Source organism: Dipodomys spectabilis, unplaced genomic scaffold (genome assembly GCF_019054845.1).
Source record: "Dipodomys spectabilis isolate Male_0828 unplaced genomic scaffold, ASM1905484v1 ptg000241l, whole genome shotgun sequence".
Classification (NCBI taxonomy): Eukaryota; Metazoa; Chordata; class Mammalia; order Rodentia; family Heteromyidae; genus Dipodomys; species Dipodomys spectabilis.
The window spans coordinates 5,951,613-5,966,257 of record NW_024870918.1 but is presented as its reverse complement, the minus strand read 5'-3'; the positions used below and the strand labels follow the sequence as shown (position 1 = coordinate 5,966,257).

General features: G+C 38.1%; 1 protein-coding gene across 6 annotated transcripts in view; it reads left to right on the top strand.

Moving 5' to 3' along the window:
- Positions 1-14,645, top strand: part of Trpm3 (transient receptor potential cation channel subfamily M member 3) — a 277,889-nt gene that overhangs the window by 82,301 nt on the left and 180,943 nt on the right. The window contains exon 9 of one of the 6 annotated variants that reach the window (XM_042699334.1): positions 4,197-4,409. The exons of the other annotated variants lie outside the window; for them this stretch is intronic. Coding sequence (XP_042555268.1) covers positions 4,197-4,209 — 13 coding nt within the window. The 3' untranslated portion in view covers positions 4,210-4,409. Of the gene's footprint in view, positions 1-4,196; positions 4,410-14,645 lie in introns of those variants that run through there. 6 annotated transcript variants of the gene reach the window in all.

The following is a 14,645-nucleotide window of genomic DNA, read 5'->3' as shown; positions in this document are numbered from 1 at the left end:
CTCTGCACTGATTAGCACTCTGGTTCTGTGTCAACTCCTCTTCATCCTCACCCCATGAGCCTTCCCTTGGTCTTCCAGCCCTCTAGGGCAACAATAAGATGCTTTCCAGTGCCCCTTCTAATGTGAGCCTCCCCATCCCGCAGAACACAGCGAGCTCCTAACACAATTACACATCCTAGAACAAAGATGCATGTCCCCAAATGTGAATGAGCTTATGGGGGAGGGGGGGGAATGGATCGGAGATGTCATTCAGTGGTAGAGCATGCATACAACCCGAGGTTTGATTGAAGGAGCAGGAAGGGACTGGGGGAAGCCATTACAATTTAAACATAGAACTTCATCCAGTGAGCTTTCCTAATTTATGAAATCAGTGGGAGAACAAAGCTTCACTGTATATGAAGGGGTTTTTTTTCATGCCTTTTGTAAATATATAGTAAGTGTCCATTGGTAGTCTTTCACTCTACTAATCACTGAGATGTAAAGAACAACACATTATAATAAGTCTAGTAGGGAGATGAAATTGTATTAATAAAAATGGCAGATGTACTTACAATTTACTGCAGGAAATTCCCTCTTGCAACTCCTTCTTTCCAGTACCCTTCCTTCTTCTGACGGTAAGAGTATTGGGGTGTAGACTGAGAGCCTTCTACTTGTGAGACCAGCATACTACTACCTGAACAGTATCTCCAATCCTGCCATTTTCCTGGTTATTTTAAAGATGAAATCTGGCAAACTTTTCCACCCAGGCTGGCCTCCTACTGCAATCCTCAAGATCTCAGCCTCTTGAGTAGGTAGGATTACAGAAATGAGCCACCAGTGCCTGACTCCTAGTCTTTCTTAAACAGATAAGCTCAATACCATCCCTTCTCTCCTTACACTCTGCTTCTTATTGCCAGTCAGCCCTCCCATGATGCATTAAAACAGAGGGATGACCTGGTTAGAACAAGAGCCTATGAATGAGAATTTAGGCACGCCCAAAGGCCTGGTGTTCCCCTGCTTCTGCAATAACATTGCAGACCTTGATGATTTTTGCCTAAAGTTTTGACAGAAAAACAACAACCAAAAGGCTACTGCTAGAAATGGTGGGGCACAATTGTCATCCCAGCACCAGGAGGCTGAGGGAGCAGGATCTAGAATTTGAGGCCGGCTGAGGCTATCTTGATGGGAAGGTATTAAATTGCTGTTATGATTTTCATTGACAATCACTTTTTATCATTTTATAGCTGGGTTCTGGAAAGGAAACCATTTGCCAGAGGTCTACATTAAACTACCAACCAGAGTTAACCATCTTTAATTTTTTTTTCAAGAGTAAGCTTGAATTTTTACAGTTGTAAAAATTCTTGTTTTTAGTTTTATTTTATTGTTAAGATGTTGTACGGAGGGGTTACAGTTACACGAGTAAATTCTTTTATTGCATTTCTACACGTTTGCATTCAGAATGCAGTTTCCTCTTGATAAAGCTCAAGAAAGTGTAAGAAATGCTGTTCCCCTCAGCTTTATCTAGATGTCTAGATGTCTAGATCTCCAGGTTTTCCTTTTCTAAGTTTCTAGGGCTACACTGATGACAGCCAGGACCTGATACCTATGATTCATCACTGCCTTGCATTGTGTACCTTAAAAATGCTTTAAAAAATCTCCCATCAGGGTACGCTTGGCATTTTTGTTTTAATACAGAAGATACATTTTTGAGCAAGGAGATATGACACTCAGAGAAGCTAAGTGCTTCTTCTGAGGCCGCCCAGCTCACCATCCCTGAATTGGGTTCCTTCTGGTAAATTAGAAAATGCCCCTAAAATAGGTTTTATGATATGTGCCTTAGAGTCTTCCAGAAAGTACTTCAAGGACACTTCAAGGACATTTAAGTTGCTCTCAGTTTCCTTTGAGCATTATCAGTTTTAATTTTTTTATTATTCCATACATTCCAAAAGGATGAAATCATTTATTCCTCGTTGTAAACCAATGTCCAACCTGATGCTTTCTAGATCAAGTGGACTCTTTCCTTCCTCCAGCCAAACTGTTCCACCCCCATCCCAAAATTAACACTCAACATGACCAATGCCCTTTCAACATCTCTTGGGCAGCTGTAGTTGCAGTTAAGGTCAAAATATGAAAAATTACACTTGATGGGGAATCCACATAAACATATAAATCATGGCTATTATCCAGGGATATCAGGCCATCATAGAACTAGTGTGGAGATCAAGAAGTGCTTTTTGATGGTTTTCAATTAATGCTTTAAAATTAAGAATGGTTTGCTATTCTTAATGGAAGCCTAAGCAGACTTCTGTGCACACAGTCACACACCCAAGCACCACATATATGGAGTCATGACAGAAATGTGTTCAGGGAAGCACTGATAAATTTATCATATTGAAATGAAGGCAGAATCTTTCTGGGTGCCATCAGAATAACTGCCAGAATCGATCAAGTTTATTTAATGTGATAAGAAATTGTCTAGCCACACATACATAGCCAGTTTAAAAAATCATTTCCAATGACCATTATTTTTACAGTAATGTGCTTTCTTTATGCTAAAAATAAAATTAATTCATCTTCATGATATTCACCAGGAAGGATTTATTCTTTGACTTCTAGAAAAATTAGGCATATTTCACTACAAGTAAGTGTGAAAGTATAACTATGTTCATAGAAACAAACCTATGTAATGTAACACTGGCCATATAAAATTAGCTATCAGAAACATGCACAACCTATTTATGATTGTTTTATTTCAAGACTGAATCTGTATCCTTTCAGTGAGTTTGATAATTTAAACATGATTACAAAGCTAATTTCACTTAAAGCTTCTTGTTTTACAATACAGGTCTAAGAACTACAAATACATAAATCAGCTATATTGCTTTTTGGTTTGTAATTGTAAAAGGCAGGCAATTTTCACACCTTACATTTTTAGATTTAGAGATCTTTCTATTTTGTCCTTGAATTCCTTTCCAAGAATATAAATTTGAAAGACAATCACTTGGGAAGCATATTATAATTGGCAAAACTGATTAGCTTTTGTACATGAGATTACTTGAGGTAGAAAAAACGACAGACTTTATCTATCACAATATAAATAGGTCTAGATAAAGGAAAGGACAATCACAGTTAAATTCTTTCTTGCGTGCATGATGCTAAGGACCAAAGTAAATTCTTTTTTTATCTTCCTCCTCCCCCTCTCTGATCTGTGGTATATACCACCTTAAAGAAATAGTAAAACACCATTTTCTTCCTTATTGTAATGGAATTTCTGCTTCTCATCTGTCATAGTTTAGAATGTGTCAGTAATTACTTTCCTTGACTGAGATTGTTGTTGTGGGATGGTATCAAGTTTTAGTTCTTAATCACAAATAACTAACCACGACAGACAGATGGATAATACTCAAGTGTCATTAGATTTGGTAACCTCAGCAGCATGAACAGCACTGCCCCGAGTTTGGTACATCTTTCAGGCTGTGACAGCGGAGATTTCTTTGTCAACCTCAAGTCTCAGGTTGCAGAAATGTGGTCGAGCCCCTCATTTGTCAATCAGTGAGCGAGTACCTCATCAATGACAAATGTCAGTATTTTACAAGCATCTGAAAGCCTGTGTGTGCTGAGACAATGCTCCTCATTCATCAAAATTTTATTACCAATGCTTCCATTCCAAAAATAATCCGGATTTACGTATTTCTTATACACACTGAATAAGAAGCAGAACCCGCTGGTAACAGAACCCATGAGTTTGTTAGTCATCTGTTTATAAATTTTAGAAAGTTATCGGTGAAGCAAATGCCAAGAAATAGTCTTAGGTTCTGGTGGAATTGGTATTAGATATTGTGAAAAATAGTCAAGCGATGATTGACTCTCGGGAGCAGGAGAATATGTATTGTAAATAAAAACCTGACTTCTCTGCTTATAGGGAACTCAATAAAAAGTCCTCAATCAGTCTTTTCATCAGCTGAGGCAAAGAAATGAGTGGAATGAGAGATGAGCAAAGAAAAGATGAGAAATGACAAAAGAAAAGCAAATTGCATATTTCCAGTTACATAACTATGTATTACTAACAGGGGTGTGGGAAGTGTCAGTTTCTCTTCAGTGCACATCAAGATGATCAAAGACAGGAAAAGTTACTGGGAAACTAGACATTTGAGAAACCCGTCATTCTGTACATCATTCTGTACAAGGATCACAAATGTTTTCCCATATTGCTCCAGAAATTTCCAGTAGAATTGAAGGATGTCAAAGACCTATCATTTGTCCCTAGAAGATCTTCAGAAAGAAGTAATGGGATTTGATGGTTTGTGCTCCAGCAAGGTTTAGGCATAATTGGAATGTCAAGTGAAGAAGAAAAAAGCAGATTATCAAGCATGCTGACTTCCAAGTGTCCAGTTTAGTTTGGTTAATTTCTTCTTAACCTGTCTCTTTTCTAAAATATTCTGTAAGAAATACCAAAATTTGATTCTTTTTTGGTAACTCTTTTAGAAGGAAAAGAAATCTGGGAAACATACAAAGTATATATCTATGGTCCTACTCACAAAATTGTTATTTTTGTAAACTTGTTTTCAAGTTAATATTGACAGATGGCCTCCCATGTGCATAGAATGGCTAGAAAGTGAACAAGACAGGACCCTTGCCATGTATTAATGGAAATTCAAGCTCAGATACAAATGCACTAGCTGGTCACATGAGTTCTGACAAAGCCAGAGAGTTCCAAGAGTACAGCGGAGGGGCTTGGGACACAGCTTGGCAGGTGTAAGGCCCGATTTCAAAGTCCAGTGCCACATTCACACAGGCATATGCACACATACAATCACTTACACACACACACACACACACACACACACACACACACGTTCAAAGAACAGCAAATATAGAACAAGAATCCTTTCAGTGAAACGTAGTGTGTTAATTATCTACAAAATGACAATATAACCATTCAAGTTCTTCTATTCCCTTTTCCATCAAAATCTGGATCTCACGGTCAATGAGATAGCAAAATAAAAACTGACCCTGTCTTGTGTCACTCACCACAAAGAAAAAGATTCATACTGAACAAGATTGAAGGAAATTGGTGATACAGATAAGAACTCTAAGCAGGTATGGTGGCATTTTGTGTATGTACATGCTATTAGATTGAATTTACATTCCTTATGTTCATTGTGATAGAATCAGTTTACTCCAATAAAATTAACTTCATCATATATAGTTACTCTAACTAGATAATTAGCAATCTCATATACAATGAAGAACATATAAATGTCTACAACTTTATACACAGTCCTTCATACATATGTATGTTCAAAATTTATCTAAAGACCAAGCTAGGATTGGTGATTTACTTTCCAAACCAATGGATCATGATATCTTTGACTGCTTGTGTATACAATGGAAAACAGTACATCTTTCATGAAAAGATATATACAAAATCCCATTCGAGCTAATAACATATCATTTAACTTTAGTTGCTGAATTCTAAAAAGATAAAGACCCAAGTTGGAGTAGAGAAAGTTCCACAGAATATTAGTTCAATTTTTTGCCTCTGTAGAATATCTAAATAGATAGCTAAATAGATAAGACACATGTATCATATTGTTCAAACTTCACAAAGCTAAAGTTGCTGTAATTATTTAAGGAGATGTAATATAGCATAAATACCTTTGCCTTACAGTTTACTATATAATCTCCTAATATCCCAGTAACATAGGGAAAAATGAAGCAGTGGTTTGTGAGGAGAGGGAAACCAAACTAGTGTTCGGGGAAGAAAGTACAGAAAAGGAAGGTCATATCGATCTAAATTAGCCAATCTGTTTCTCTACAATAGTTAAATTTGCTTTAGAATTGCTGGATTCACAGTGTATGGAGAAAGAATATCTTTGAATGTGAAAAAATAGCTGGATAATCCACTATTATTGAAAATCCTTTGTAAGAAACCATTGCCTATATTTTTAGAGTCTATCAATACCTGATAAAGGTTTAAAAGGTATCCATTCACTACATTTCTCTGAGATTTGCTTAGCTTACCCTTTCCTGTTTAACAGAAAACATTCAGTATAGGCATGTGCCAATCAAACAGCAGCTGTTTCTCAGTACCTGAGAAACACCTGGAGAGTTGTACAACATCCAGGTTCATATATGTGTATATGATTTTGATGGGCCACGAGTGGACCAAAGAAATTAGTTGAAAACAAAACCCAGTGTGATTCCAATGAGAGTAATCCATGGGCTCTGTTTTAAGAACATTTTAAGTTTTATAAATATTAAATTTCTTTATTTCCTTGGTGTTTCCAAAAGTAGCTTTCTTGGTTTCTTTGCCTCTGTGCAATTCTCCTCACAAGTGATTTTCCTGGTAATCACAGACACTTCGTATCCTCTGCCGCACTGGCTCTTGGGAATTAAATCGATGTGGAAAATGCATTTAATATCAATTTCCTCATTTCTTTCTCCCAGCTGTGCCTGGTTCAAACATCTGTCTACCATGGAAAATCTTCCAAAAAGCACAAACTGTACCATTAAAAACACTTATATTTGGCAAGATTGGCAAATTTAAGTTCTTACTATATTATTTAGGTGGATTTCTTAAGAATATTTGGTTCATGTATTTCCCTCCTTCTTTTGCAACTGTTTTCTGACTAGTGAAAACATAGGAACAATCTAAAATGTGGATAAAGCGGGGGGAATGAGGAAAAGCAAAGGCATTTAAAAATGAAATGGTACTAGTCGATTGCAAATGGTACTAGTCGATTCTTTTGGTTGCTTGAAACAGTTACTAGGGCTGATAGCAGAATTTCAACACTGAAACTGTCAACCACTTCCTCATAGCAACTGTCATCGATGACCATTAGAGTCTCAACTTTTCATATGCTTGACTGTTATTTTTTTAAGCCTCTGGATTTTTTTCTCAAGTAAAATTACCATCAAAATATGGCTTCATTCTATTGAAACCAGGGTAGAGGGCCTAAACCTGTAGTTTTCAAACTTCAAATTACCCAGAGAACTTTTTTTGGTATGTGTGCTACTTCTGAGACTTGAACTCAAGGCCTGAGCACTGTTTCTGAGCTCCTTTTGCTCAAGGCTAGTGTTCTATTACTTGAGCCATAGCACCACTTCGGGCTCTTTTGGTGGTAAATTGGAAAAGAGTCTCATGGACTTTCCTGCCCTAGTTGGCTTTGAACCATGGTCCTCATCTCAACTTCCTGAGTTGCTAGAATTACAAGCATGAGCTGCTAGCACCTGCCTCCCAGAGAACTTTGAAGCAACAGATAGAAAATGTTGCTCAACCTCCCAGTGATCATAATGAATAACAATATAGTCTATGAAAATTGCTAATAGATAGGTATCTTTGCCACACAAAATAAGTATGTGGTTAATTTATGTTTATATGTTTATTATTTTGATCTAGCCACTTCACTATATATATACATATATGTACATATACATAGATCCAATTATTTCATGCAACCCAAATACATACAATTTGGTCCACTCAATATAAATTTAAAAATAAGAAGGGGAACAAAACAGCATAGATTGTTGCCTCCACCACCAAATTTTCTGATTCAGTGGTTGCCTCGTACTGGGTAATTTGCATATCAAAAGAATATTAGGAGAGGGTTACTGTTGGTCTAGAAGCCTTATCTTGAGAATGGCTTTCCTGGAGCCTCCTTCTCCCAGACAAACACAGCAGTGTAGGCAGCTGTGGAGTTCCTTCTCAGAATTCCAGTGGCTTCTATGTAAAAGGTCAACAGTCTCTGTGTTAAGAGGATATCCAGTGCAAAGCAAGAATCCTCTCATAAGCAGAAACCCCTGGAGGTATTGAGAGTAAGCAGTAAAAAATTCCTATCAAGCCAGGCGCCGGTAGCTCATGCTTGTTAGCCTAACTACTGAGGAGGCTGAGATCTGAGGATCCCAGTTCAAAGCCAGCCTAGGCAGGAAAGTCTATGAGACTCTTATCTCTAATAAACCACCAGAAAACTGGAAATGGTACTGTGGCTCAAGTAGTAGAGTGCATGTCTTGAGCTGAAAAGCTCAGGAACAGCACGCAGGCCCAGAGTTCAAGCCTCATGACCGACCAAAAAAAAAAAAAATTATTCCTATTAAGCCACAGAAACTACAGCATCTTAAAGACAGACTACAGCATCTTAAAGACAGACCTAAATCTTGGAGTCCATTAAAGCTGTGATTTTAGTTTTCATGACTTGATACTATTTGTTATTAAGGTTTTTACTGTGTCTGGCACAGGAATCACAAAGCACTGTTATCTTGAGTGCCAACTCACAGCATTGGATGGTGGAAAGTGCTGTGTATGATTGAGGCCACCTCTGGATGGAAACCACATCTGGGCTCAGGGGAAGCGGTGGGTTCACAAAGAGGGATTCACAGAATCAACCAAGGCAAAGAAAGGAAGCCAAAGTTAATATGCTCTGCATGTCTATCTCCGCATGAAAATGAGTCAAAATCTTAGATACTCCTATATCTATAAAACTGCCAGGCAACGATGAAGTAGGGAAACACTCAAGATAAAAAGCAACAGTTGGCTTTTAATCCCTACTGTAAAACACATCCAGTACAGAAATTACCTGGTGATGTAAGATTTTCCATACATGCATAGTACACAGGAGATGAAGGTCAAGAAGCTTTGACGCTAGGATACCATTTAGATCTGCTGAGAGATGAGTGAACACGAAAGTGGCCAATGAATAATCTATATAAAATAATATTATTAAACAAATTGCAGAATACGTAGCAGAATTAAGGAGCTATACAGCAGCTAAAAGGAATCACTTGACAAACTACTACTACTCTTCCCTTTTTCCATAATTCTGACCTTCCCTCCCAACACCACACTTCCTTAAAGCATCGGGATGATTGTGCCAGGACTACAGAGGCAAGATCTGGACTCTAATATATTTAAAGCTCACAAATTCTGTGAATTAACTATGATTATTATCCCCTGAGGATCCTGAGGGCAGAAAAGTTATGTCATTTGCTAAATAGCACACAGCTGGAAAGTGCTTATCCCAGGCAGATTGGGGCTGGTTCTTAGTGTCTGTGCTGTACTGCCTTCTAGGAAGCTGAGACACAGTAAATGTCCTAACTGCACGGGGGTGATTTTGCTGGCCCCCGAGTCACGTTATTGCAGACAACAAAGAAGACAGCATCCAGCTTCCAGCTTCTCTCCATGTGCTGGTGAACGTCTTTGAATACATGCCCAACCAACCTTGAAAGCACAGCCAGCAAGGAAATGTCTGTATTTTGCCTGCCCAACAATTCCACACATCTCAGTTCGAGCTCTGACTCTGGCTTTCCTACCAGGCCTAAAACAATAAAAAGAAAGAAAGAAAAAAAAATTGCCTGTCCTTGTCTGGCTACGGGCAATTCTCACTGATGGGATTTTACTTGGCATGAACTCAAAGGATGTGCTTGACTTCAGATTTTGGCAGAAAAATCTGCCTAACCATGTGGCAGTCCCTGTATTCCTTGGCAACGTTTTACATTCTACTCTTGGGCACATTTTTTTACCTAAAGCAAAGAAAAGAGAATCTGCATAGCCAGCACTGCTCAGGATTTTGCTTTTTAAATGTCTTGCCAGTCCCAACCCTGAGTAGAGTATTTGGTTGCCTTGGCAACCACAACATCAGCACTATCCAATAGACTCTTCTGTGAGTCCACAACTGTGCTTTCCCACCATGGACCCTGAGCATTTGAGCTATGGTTGCAAATTGAATTTTATTTCATTGTAATTAAATTTAAATGTCTTCATATGGATAGTGGCTAATCTCATTGGAAAGCCCAACTCTTCTGTTTTTAAAATTGGTTTCCACCACACTGGGAACACTCGAGTGACTGATAGACCTCCCATATTTTATTTGACATTGCTGCTTTTGCATGGTAACAGCGTTTTTGTCATTCAACATTGTATATGCAGTTATTTGACAAATACTGTTTTAACCAAAAAATGAAAATCCCTGCCTTTGCGGGGCTTATACTCTAGCAAAGTTACACAGATCATAAATAAATTTATATAAGCTGGGCATTGGTGGCTCGTGCCTGTAATCCTAACTGCTCAAGAGGCTGCTGAAACCCAAAGATCACAGTTTTAAGCCAACCTGGGCAGAAAAGGTTGTGAGACTCTTATCTCTAATGAACCACCAAGAAGCCAGAAATGGAGTTGTGGCTCAAGTGGTAGAGTGCCAGTCTTGAATGCCAAAGCTAAGGGACAGAGTCCAGGCCCTGAGTTCAAGGCATAGTATTGGTGCGTGTGTCTGTACACACACACATACACACACACACACACACACACACACACACACACACATACACACACACACACACACATATTTTAGAACATGACATGCTTCAGGAAAGGATAGAGTTCAGAGTAAGGGTATCAACAAGAAGGATCGTGAAAATGCCTTTTGTCTTCAGTACCTTGCTCAGCAAGCACTTAGTGAAAATGAGAAAACATAAGTAATGCATAAGTAATACTGTCCATGCAGCACAAAACTTGACGGGGTGGTTAGATTTTTTTAGATTAACCTGATTTGTGAAGTGCCTTCTGGAAAATGTATAGCACAAAGCTTGTCTTAAAATACTAAGTACCTTGCTTACCACTAACAACCCCATCGCATTGCCAGCCTATGTTTCCTTTGGAACATTTATTCCTGCTTTCTGTTTAGAATGAGTGATGGGGCAGTGTTAGGGGAGTAGAAAAGAAAGTCAGCAAAGATAGCTTGGCACTAGTGACTCCTCCTGTAATAAGAGCTGCCTTGTAGTGTCTGCCTACCATCTTTAAACATATTCCTTGGAACTCACACTTTAAGAGAAGGCAACTTCCATGTAGGTTTGCCTACAATCAATCAGCGGGGGGAAGCAGTACCACCCAATACATAGCATTTCCAATTATTCCAACTCAGGTACTGAACTTAGAATTAAAGAAACATCTTGTGCCCTGGCCAACCCACAAAAATAATACAATAAGTAAATGTCATTTTATACTCTATGCTTGAAAATGTGTTATCTATTAATGAATTCTACATGACGTACAACTCTGTGAGTTCCTTAATTCTATAACTGAATATAATTCATCCCTCAATTCCTCCATAGCATCATGTCTAGCACATAATAGACATCAGGATGATTTGCTAAGTGATTTACTAAATAAGTAAATATGTAGATGTCTGTATGGGGTGGTTTCAAAAAATTGTAATCAAGTTTCTCTAATTGTATTTCCATTTCTTTCCTTTCTTTTGGAAATAAAGTTTTGTATTTTTTTTTATTTATTCACAGATTTATTTAGGATCTCGTGCATGCCAGGCAAGCACTCTACCATTAAGCCACATTCCCAGCTGTCCATTTCTTAAATGAAAGAAAGACTACATGGTTTCTAATTTATTTTTGTCAGTCCTGGGGCTTAAACTGAGGGCCTGACCACTGTCCCTAAACTTTTTGCTCAAGGCTAGCACTCTACCACTTGAGCACAGCGCCACTTCTGGCTTTTTCTGTGTATGTGGTGCTGAGAAACCCCCAGGGTTTCATGCATGCTAGGCAAGCACTCTACCTACTCTACTCTAAGCCACATTCCCAGCCCTTCTAACCTATTTTTAAGTGGAATAGTCATTTCTCTTTTGCTAAGTGACTACACCTTCAAGTATGAGAGCCCCATGACGCCCAGAAAAGAGCCCTGCATTGTATACAAAGGCCCCAAACTCAGATCATGCGAAAGAAAAAGAAAGAAAGAAAGAAGAAAGAGAGAGAGAAAGAGAGAAAGAAAGAAAAAGAAAAGAGAGAAAGAAAGAAGGAAGGAAAGAAAAAAGAAGGAAGGAAGGACGCAGTAGTGACTCTCTTCTGAAAAGCCTCATAGCCTCTGAATAACAGTAATGGCTATATAGAACTTGCTATGTGCCAAGCATTTTTCTAAGTTCTTCACAAAGATGAACTCATTTAAACTTCCCAAGACTATTAAGTACTATCATTTCTATGACCTAGGTGTGGGGAAAAAAGACAACATAAAGATTAGTTCATTGGAATGAAATTCAGCTGGGGGAGGGGGGGTGAGGTGTAAGGGTGGGAGAAGTGGGAGGGGATGGTAAGGGGAAACAAAGGAAGAGACAACAATGCTTGATAAGAAATGCACTCATTACCTTGCTCCTGTAATTGTAACCCCTTAGTATGGTATTTTCACAATTAAAAAAGAAAAAGACATATAACTGCCAGGCACGGGTAGCTCACGCCTATAATCCTAGCTACTCAGGAGGCTGAGGTCTGAGGATTGCAGTTCAAAGCCAGCCTGGAAAGTCTGTGAGACTCTTTTCTCCAACTAACCACCAGAAAATCAGAAGTGGCACTGTGGCTGAAAGTGGTAGACCACTAGTCTTGAGCTGAAAAACCCAGGGACAACACCCAGGCCCAGAGTTTGAGTCCCACTACCAACAACAACAACAACACAAAAAGACATATAACTTTCTGTGTCCTTTATATTACACTAGCAATTTGCTTTGGTTTCAAACAAATAATAAAACTTCCTTTTTCTTTAAAGAATTAGAGATTCTGTGAGAAATGATGCTTTTTCAGTATCAGATTATGGTGTTAACAGGATTTTTATTCATATAAGTAAAGTTTTCTCATATTATGTGTGGAGAGAGCATCTATGGGGTCTTTTCAAGGGATCCTTTCCTTAAGATTCCTTAATTAATCTAAGAATAGCTCTTAGAGTCTTATTGAATTCAAAATGCAATTTCTAATTTTCAGTTCTAGGAACAATAAAAAAAGAAATTTGATATTTCAGATAATTAAATTTATTCTGAGAATAGTATTTCTACATGTGGGCTGCTTTGCCTTCATTTAAATAGAATATTAATTGCAAAGTGTGGGGAGTTTTGTTGGTTTTCCTGAGCTCTCGATACACATTGACTGAATTTAAATTACTCTGTGACTCATCTAAAAGCTCCACATCATAGACACAGCATTTAAATGGAGACAGAAATGCCATAGACAGAGGTTCTGTTCACTTAAATTATTGTATTTCCCATCATAAAACCCTCTAATTGGAGGTGAACCAAAAGTAACACTGATACACGTGGAGCCATGAATTAGCCGTTTCCATAAATATGATCACTTAAGTCGAGGACCCAGTCCTAAAACTGAAATTTCACATAAAACTATGTCTATGTTTCACTGTCAATAATTTTTTTCAATCACTATTCTAGTGCCATAAAAAGAAATCTAACATGGATGTATCTCTAAGTTTGTTTGATAATATCAGTCACATTCTTTAAATTGCTCCTATGTTATAAAGGGGGAAAAACACAGGAAAGAAGTACTAAAGTAGGAATTTAAGGAAAGTCTTGTTCCCAAAATCCGAAGGGATCTGACTGCAAAATAAGAGTCTTTAGGGGAAGATAGAGACAAAACAGAGATCATCCAGTACAATATAGAAAAAAAAATGGGGTGACGGTCAGGGATTCAGAATAAACAGAATCTTCAAGCTACTAAATGTTCATAATCACTATCCTCATTTGCAAGATTCTCATTATTTTCCTTGATTTCTTTTTCATTTTCTTCAGGTGGTCTCTCAAAAAAGGATAGATAGAGATATACACATAAACACACACACATATTCATACACACGCATATATGCGCACACATATGAAGGAATAGCATTTGCCTACATCAGATTGAGTTAATGTTATACTTGCAATGCAGACAGTTAAGAAATTGAAAGATAGCCTGAGAGAATACATGGGGACAAATCTGAAGTCAACAGACTGATCTCAGACACTGAGGTCATCAAGTTATGTGACTTAACACAAATCACAAATCCTTCACTCCATTTCCTCCTGTGCAAAATGGAATTCATACATGTTTGACTTGAGGATTATCAAGAGATTATCCCCAGAGTCCACTGTGTATGGAAAATTATGTCATACTATGGACACATGAAGTATTCCTAAAGTATTATTAAATTTCTGTTAAAGACATGAGATTTAATTTCTATTATTTGATTGTTAAGAGGGAGATCTGCAAACATTGGGGACCACTTAAAGGTAGAACAGCACTAGAAATCATTCCCTCTTGATTCAGCTAGGATGGAAAGGACCTGACATGGGAGTGAATAGCAGTGCTTAGTGATAATAATGCAATGTTTTCAACAGACCAAATCACTTTTGTTTCACCTAAAAACCATTTCTGTTCCATCAGTGAGAGGTATCTGAAAACACCAATCTACTTCTCACATTCTGTGCTTCTTGCTGCCAAATGATTTAGCCAAAGCCACAACTTTTGTCACTGTTGAAATTGAAACTCGAAAGTGTAGGACTCTTCCAGCTCTCCTGAACCAGTGAAAGCCACAACTAGGTACACTGCACATCATTTCTTGATTTTTTTGAAGTGGCAGATTGGATGCAGTGACACACCAATCTCTCAAACAGTTAATGACCTCGGGGAATTCAGATTTCATTACAGATGGTTGGCAATGGAAAACAAATTTTGAGTTGTTATAAAAATTAAACACCTGCAGATGAGTGATTAGACCTATCAAGTGGCTAATCAGCAGAGGCCCTTCTGTTGTTAGTCATGTACAACATTTATGCACACTTGATATTGCAGACCTCTCTAGACTCTCCCACGTGGGCTGCCTGTCAAGTAGACATATGCCTGAATATGAG